General features: G+C 27.8%; 1 protein-coding gene across 2 annotated transcripts; it reads right to left on the bottom strand.

Moving 5' to 3' along the window:
• Positions 1 to 1227: 1227 nt before the first annotated feature.
• On the bottom strand, positions 1228 to 8395 carry LOC136085029 (uncharacterized). Of its 2 annotated transcripts, none has more exons than XR_010641015.1 (3): positions 8267 to 8395; positions 1954 to 2122; positions 1228 to 1388 (listed from the first exon to the last, which is right to left on the bottom strand). XR_010641015.1 is itself a non-coding variant. In XM_065806394.1 (3 exons), exons 1-3 carry the CDS (start codon positions 7970 to 7972, stop codon positions 1272 to 1274), a joined length of 369 nt encoding a protein of 122 aa, XP_065662466.1. In that variant the 5' UTR covers positions 7973 to 7987; the 3' UTR covers positions 1228 to 1271. The 2 variants fall into 2 exon arrangements, 1 of the variants encoding a protein (XP_065662466.1); XM_065806394.1 differs by lacking the exon at positions 8267 to 8395 and adding an exon at positions 7890 to 7987.
• Between the last annotated feature and the right edge of the window lie 233 nt (positions 8396 to 8628).

Genomic DNA, 8628 nt, shown 5'->3' on the forward strand with positions numbered 1-8628 from the left:
TGGAGCAACATCAAAAACAAAAGCTGAAATAATTTTCCAAGTGAACTTTAGGATCTTAAATGTAAAATAACATTTTTCTTTTTTTTAATAAAGAAATTCTAATTCTTAAAATGTAATCAAAATTTGATTGAAAAAGGCATTGATAATTTGATTTTTTTTTTTATTATTCACCTCTCCAAGGTGGCCACTTCAGGCAAAGAGACAACGCATTTTTAAATATTTTTTTTTGTGTTTACAACCCTCTCTCAATCCTATAACTCGAAAACACGAACCTTTACGAACAAGGTCCGGTGCGCGGAGAAACGAAGTTGAGCGTGGTACTTCAAGAGACGTGGTGGGAGTCAAACTCCGAACCTCTACTGCCAGGTTTTATTTAAACTAAACTTTACTTTAAAATCAAAATTTGCTCAAATTTATATTTAACTAGATTTGGCGTCGTTTTTATATAGTCCCACATCTCCCCCAAATGTCCCACATCTCCCCCAAATGTCCCGCTTCTCCCGCACACTTGTCCCTACTTGTCCCACTTTACCCCAGTAGCAGGGTTCCTCTTAAGCCAAAAAATATATACTTTATTAAAACATTATGTCAATCTTAGGGGGTGGATTCGGTGCCCCAAACACTGCTTTATTTGTTAAGACTAGTTTGGTTCAGTTCATACATCAAATAAAAAAGATATTGAAATTACCCTGGAAAAAAAAATTCGTGTCCCACTCTCCCCTAGATTTCCTTCATTACTTTGATTGCGCGCTCTACGCATTGATTACTTCTGGGGATTTGTAGCATGGCTTTCGCTTCCAGTAATTTTTCAAAAAGCTCAAAGCCTTTTTGTGTGGGTTTAGTACTTTAGCCAAGTACTATAGTACCAAGTAAGAATAGAGAGTTAGCTTTAAAAATATATATTTTGTAAAAAATAGGTACAAACCGCCTGATGTCAAGGAGTATTCTCGAAAATTCCACTGTGGAATCACAACTTGCTGTTTTTATAGTTTAAAAGTGGTTAAAATTCAAAATTTAGAAAGATTATGCGTTTTATATGTATGACCCATATGATAGCCACATCTAGTTTTTTAAGTATTTAATTAAAATTTTTACAGCATTTAGAGAAATAGATGAAACACTTTATGTGTTTCACTTGTGTGCCACACCGATTAGGCCACATAAACTTTTCTTGTCGAGTAATCAAATTTCAATAGATAAATATGATTATATATGTAAATACAACAGTTTTCATGAACCATAAATTTATCACAAAAACGTTCATAAAACAATTAAAAAATACAATTAGGTAAATCCCCTCCATAATAATCAACCCCTTCTTCAATTGATCCTCCGACATAACCTCCTACAGCATTTTCGACTTGAATTTTTGTCCAACCAACACCTCCCTAAAAAAATTTAAATGAAGCTGTTTACCAAAGAAATTAATAGTTGATTAAAAGGAAAAGAAACAAGGTTTACATTTAAGCCAGTAGCACAATTCACGGGAAAGCAAAAATAATCAATCAAGAACCCGTTTAGAGGAAAGCAAGAATAAACAATTAAAAGCTAATCAAAAGTGCTACACATATAAGTTTTATATGTATAGCACTTATGGAAAAAAACTTTAAAATTATCTGTAAAGCCAGAATTTATTTTACTAAAAAAACCCGACGTAAAATGTAGGTAAGTATTTTACTAATTTCTTTATATATACTGAATGTCTTATGTTTTATACAGAAAATAGACAAAAAATGAACAAAAAAAAATCCTTTGATTAAATTTAGTTTTAACATCGCATTATCATTTATACCATATTTTATAACTGCATGGATCAAATGGGTTCTTAATGTTTAAATGACAAAAAATATTTGGAAAAAGTTCGTATATTAAAACTTAATGTAATAAAATTACCTGTGTCATAAAAATTAAATTTTGTAATGTCAAAATGTATAAAAATAAATTCTTTATTACCTTAAGGAAACAGAAATGGTTTAATTGATTCCAAGTGAAATAAATGCAATCTATAGTGTGTTCGCAAATTTTTAGGCAATCATTAGCAGTATTTGCTGGTGGACTGCAAGCAAACACTTTTTTAAATACCATCGCATTAAGTAAAAACAAAGCTATAGAAATCTTCATTCTATAAAAAAAATTGTACATTATTTTTTTATTTATATTTGCATTCAAATTATCTTTTCTTTCGAAACATTTTTTTTTTCAATATAAAGTAATCATTAAAACAACTAGTTTATACTGATGATCTGTTTATATTTTTACAACTCAATAAATTCTAAAATAAGATCATTATTATTCTAAAATTATCTAATTTGTAAAACACATACACATACATTTTACAACATTCTAAAACTGCGATTAAAAAAAGAAACAAAACAACATATGTGCTTAAAAGCTATCAATATTTTAGGAAAATACAAAAAAAAAATACCATGCAAAAAAATTTTTTTTTTTCTTTTTATTCAATTTACTATATGATAAATTGATAATGCAAAAATTAATTGTATAAACTTGATTTACTTGCAGAGAGCAAGTGCATGATTATTATCAAGTACATAACAATGGTTGTGAATTTGCAAAGAGCAATTACATAACCATATTTTGTTTAAGTGACCATTATTATACTCAGATGTGATTTTACGGGGGAGGGGGACACCCCCATTAAGAAGGTGATTTTCATATTATGGTCGGTTTTTTGAGTAACATAGTCAACTATTCGGGTATTTGACTCATTTCAGTAGGTGAATTATAGTTTTGAGAACCTTATTTTTTTTTGGAGTAAGTCAGTACATTTTGAGATTCCCCTTTTTCCCCTTTATTTTATTCGTAGAAGCGCCTCTGATTATATCTTCAAATAAATTTTTATTTTTGAATAACTAAGGTTTAACATTTTTCTTAACATTATTGTTTGTTTAACTTTTGTATTTTTACTAGGGTTGTTCGCCGATAAACAAGACTTACGAAAATTTCGCATTTTTATCTTCCGTCATAAAAATTGCTCTAACAGAAGTTGTACATGCGCAAATTCACATTCCGCAAGGCGTTATACGAAAAAAATAATAATTCCGTAATAGAGCTTTACGAAAAGAAACTTGCGTTAAAAACCATTTCGAAAGAATACTTGCGAAACAGTTCCTTACGGAAAGAGCTTTTTGGAATGTGCACTTACGGATAAGACTCGATAGCATTCGTTAAAAAAAAAAAATGTCATTATTTAAATAAGAATAATGTTGCTAAATGATTCTTTAATAATTTATAAATATATCTGATATATATATATATATATATATACATACATATATATATATATATATATATATATATATATATATATATATATATATATATATATATATATATATATATATATATATATATATATATATATATATATATATATATATAGTCGCGATCAAAAGTTTGGAACATTTTAAAAAATGCAGAAAATTTGAAATATTTGTTTAAAAATACTTTTTTACATTGAAAATTTTGAGTATTATCATTATATACATGCAAAATGTTATGTTATAAACCACTAAATTTGTTTTAGTCATAGGTTGTTGTTATTTTAGCAAAAAATCAAATAATAATTATGGAAAAAACTAATTAATTAACAACAAAAAATCGTGCTCAGATTGTTATTCTATGTGAACAAGGATTAACCCTGACTTCTATTGTTGCACGTTTTAATGTAACACATAGCTGCATTATAAAAACATTAAACCAATATCGAGAAACTGGTAATTTTATAAGCAAAGCTAGAACTGGATGACCATAGGTGACTACTTAAAGAGCAGATAACTTCATCGTTATGCAAAAGCACATCCGTTTGCCAGTGCTTCTGTAATTTCATCTTAGATATTCCCAAAGATTGCACCAAGTGTTGTGAAAATTAGAAGACATTTGTGCAAACAGTTTAACTTAAATAGCCATGTTTCGACAAAAAAAACCTTGCCTTTCTCAAAAAAATATTAGAGACCGTATTGCCTTCTGTCAAAAATACAAGAACTGGTCAGCGGAAGATTGTGAGGATGTTGTATTTAGCAACAAATCACTAATTAAACGATTTAGTGGTCATTCCACAAGCGTTAGACGCCTACCTTGACCCCCAGTATTTGCTTTCTACTGTAAAACATTGCCCTAAAATCATGATATGGGGTGCCATTACAGCAAATCAAAGTGGTGGTTTATGGTTTATGCCTTTTAACACCACAATTAACAGCCATATTTTTCTTCAAATACTTAAAAAAAAACTTAAAATTTTCATGAATATCACAAATAACCACAATTTTTAGCATGATGGAGCACCCTTTCATTGGGCCAAACTTAGGGTTCCCATTCTCCTCTTTTTTGCGTAGGAGAGCGCGGCGCTGAACTAATTAAAATTGAAGTTTTCACAGCGTTCTCCTACGGAAAAGGAGGAGAATGGGAACCCTAGCCAAGCTTCTAAGTAGTTGTTTACGTGAGAATGAGGTTGAGATCATTGGTCCCCAGCCTGGTAACTCACGCAACCTCAATCTTATTCGAAAATGCTGAAATCATTTTAAAAATGTATTTCAGAAACTAAGATCCTCATTTTCTGATGATTTACAAGAAAAAATTAGAAAGGTACGGAATCATCTTATGACTCTTAAATATTTGAGAAAGATCATACACTCTATGCCTACCCGCTTAGCTAATTGTTTAAATGCTAAAGGACATCATAGTAAGTATTAACTTCAAGTATTCAATTTACAAGCATTTACTTATGTATCAAAGATATTGTTTTTGTCAATTGCAATGGTAAATGATACATTTTGATAAAAAACTTTAAAAATAATAATCAATTTACAAAAAAATAACTTTTTTCTTAAATAAATGCATAAAAACTATTGTTTTTAAGCTGAAAATAAAAAAAGTCATTATTTTCAAGTTTTAAAAAAGTAGTTTTTTTAAACATGCTTTTTTTGTATATACATTTAAAATTTCCTCCCTTTGCTCCCTGTAGCTACGCCAGTTTTTATATATATTTATAGTACGACTTTAGGTTGCTTGCTGCATTTGGCTTTGCAGAAATGGAGATTTACTATTTATACTCTCATATATAAAAGCCCAGTAAAATATTTGGTTCCACTACAAAGTTTAATTTAACTTCACGTGTTGTTTGGCCGTTGTCAGTTCTTACTGAATCTTGCAATTAATTTATCACTACCCTTCAGACTAGCAACAGCTCTGAAACTTTTAACGCTTGTATAGTTCTAGTAAGCTTCTATGTTAAAGATGTGTTTTGTTTCTAGGGGAGAAGACCCGGGGAATGGTCGCATTGATGTTGCCCGCTTTTTTGGTACAAAATCTTGCAATTAATTTTTCAACAACCTCCAAAACAGGTTGAGCTTTAAAATTTTTTAGCAGTTGTATAGTCCCAATAACGTTGGGATGTTGCATATTAAAGCATTTTCCAGGGTCAAAGATACCAGGGGGAACAAGTGCCCTTTCCACCCCTAACTTTGTTTTTTTATAAAATAAAACATTTTAGAAAAAATCTCTTAAAAGGATGTATTTAAAATTTTTTTAAATTTACTTTTTGTTATTAAGGTAATAAAAGAAAAAGCTCATATACAGAGCACCTCAAAGAAAAAAAGAAAAAAAAAGAAAAAAAAAGAAAATGACTAAACATAAAATCGTTCTATTTGAAAACAAGTGAAAGCTTTTTTTAAGCATTTTAATATATAATTAAGTTTTAGTATTTATTACTTAAATTGAGCCTTTTTTCGATTTCAACAAATACATTGTTTCCCGATGACGCAGTTGCATTCGTATGTTAACGTTATTCAAGTTATCTTCATTAATTAATTCTTATTCATGAAATGACATTATATATTATATTATGACATTATTCATGTATTATATAGTAAACTATATAATATATATATATATATATATATATATATATATATATATATATATATATATATATATATATATATATATATATATATATATATATATATATATATAAACTTGACATGTCAAGTTTAACAATTGTTTCTAGTTAATATTTAATTGCTTTAAAGCAAACAAGCAATTACTTGTCATTACATCCACCGGCGGGAGGCAAAAATTTCCGCCCCCAAATTGACGGCCGCAGCCAGTTAGGAGGCAGAAGCCATTGGAGTCGGCCTCCGAATGGCTTTGCCTCCAAAATTTCTTCTGGAGGCGGCCACTATTGGCTTCCGCCTCTCTATTGGCGTCGGCCTCCAAAACATTTTGCCTCCAAAAAAGAACTCTGGCTGCGGCCGCCAATAGAAAAGCGGAAGCCACTAGAGGCGGAAGAAAGAACATTTTGCCGCTAAACATTGATTGGGAGGCCACCGCCAACAGCTTCCGCATCCCTAAAAATTGGCCTTGATAAGTTTTGAGTATTTAAAAAAACTCTACTTTTTTTTTTAATTAATAAATCAAGTAGAATAAATTAGGATTATACAAAATATACATAATTATATATAGATAATTATACAAAACAAAAGTTAAAAGTTGGAAATTTTGCTTCTGTGCAACTGGCGAATAAATTTTTTTGGCGAAAAAAAAAAAAATTATGATAAGTAATTAATTTGACTGATTTGGTAAAAGTTCTTTAAAGCAATTCAACATGCTAAAGTTTTATTTTATCGTATACCATAATGTTAAATATTTATTTTTAATAACTGGATATTGTAAAAGTTGTTAAAAAAATATCTGCGAATGTTTATTAAAAAATTTGCGAGCACGCTGTATTATGCTAAAAGTTTTGCCAAATTACAACAACAACAAAAAATAATTTATAAACTGACTCTAATAAAGTTCATAAATTGACTATACTTTTAAAACGTTTAAAAATTTAAAACGTTTAAATGTTTAAAAAGGTAGAATTGAAAATTGAATTTATAAAGTTTTAAAATATTAAAATTGTGTTTATTAAATGAATCGATGTATACAAAAACGTTTTAAGTCATAAAAACTATTTTCAAGTCAGACAACTTTAACTATGTATAACACACACACACACATATATATATATATATATATATATATATATATATATATATATATATATATATATATATATATATATATATATATATATATATATATATATCACAAATTTTGATATATTTTTTAACAAATCTAATATTTAAAGATGTCAAATAGCACCCAGATGTTTTTTTTTTTTTGAATTTATTAAAGTAATAATTTTGGATTTATAAGTTTTTTCTCGTTCCCCGAAAAAATAGTTTTTATGACTTAAAACGTTTTTTTATACATAGATTCAAATATTTTAATTGCTTCAGCGGTGTTTCTTGATGTACCTTTAAAACTATAAAATGTCTGAAAACATTATTTGTATATTTGCGCGTTTGAATAATTTTTTCATATTTGTTTCCGCTTATTTGTACATAAATTATAACCATTTATTTAGGTTATTTCATCAAAAAAATCCACTGTAATTTAACTTAGAAACTTTTAATATAAATTAGATTTATTTAATAACCACTAAACAAATCCTATTTAAATAAAGATGGAAATGCTTTTAGTGTAAAGATGCCTGCCGAAGCCTAAACCCTCTATTTATGTCAGTCAATCTATGTATACTACACTGTGACTACGGCTATATTAGTCAATGTATGTATTTTTATGTATTCTAAGAAACTTTGAAAAATAAAAACAAAGAAATTTTTAATAAACATTAATTATAGGAAAGACAGTAATGTTAAAGTTAAGACGCAAAAAATAGTTTTATGTTTTGTTTTTTAAAAAACTGAGTCTTAAAAACACGTATCCATAACATATTAACTATTATTATTCATAATGATAATTTAAATATTTATAATGCAAATAATAACTATTATTATTAATGTTATTAATAAATAAAATACCGGTCAAAATTTGCCGAAAACAGGATCCAAAGTTGACGAATAATTTTTAAATAAAATTTTCCTAGATGATAAACACCCTCCATCCTTCTTAGGAACAGCCCCAGTTACAATACTACTTGAAAAATGCTCTTGCATTTTATGAAGCAATATAATAACGTATTTTATAAAATCAAACAATGTCCTGCTTCATACACTATATGGCAATGTAGTATGTTATATATAAAACATTACATAACCCTATATAAATTAGTTGCTCGTGTTATTAATATTATTGTTTTTAAAAACTATAATTTTTCGCCGCATAACAATATAACAATAACATATAATATAATTAAAAAAAATTTTTTGGATAAAAACTTAAAGCCTTTTTTCTTTACCTTAAAATTTTCTTCTTTCCTATGTAAGCGAATATTAAATTATTTTAATTTTAAAATCTTTTTATTTTCCGAAGCGTTTAAATTGGTCTTTAAAACAAAATGCATAAATAGTTTTATGTCACATTTGGGATTGTATACGTTTAAAAATAACACCTTCGACGTAGTAATGTATAATGATGATTTTTTGCAATTATTTTATGAGGTGTAAAGTTATAGTTATAAAAATCACTTAAAAAGCAATTTATTCGAAGAATAATAAAGAACATAATTTTTTATTTAAAAGCTATTTTGAGTCAAAATCTTAATTAAATAAAGGAGTGGGGGTAATAGCATTTTTTACAAAATCCTGTATTTGCCACTGT

Source organism: Hydra vulgaris, chromosome 09, assembly GCF_038396675.1.
Source record: "Hydra vulgaris chromosome 09, alternate assembly HydraT2T_AEP".
Lineage (NCBI taxonomy): Eukaryota > Metazoa > Cnidaria > Hydrozoa > Anthoathecata > Hydridae > Hydra > Hydra vulgaris.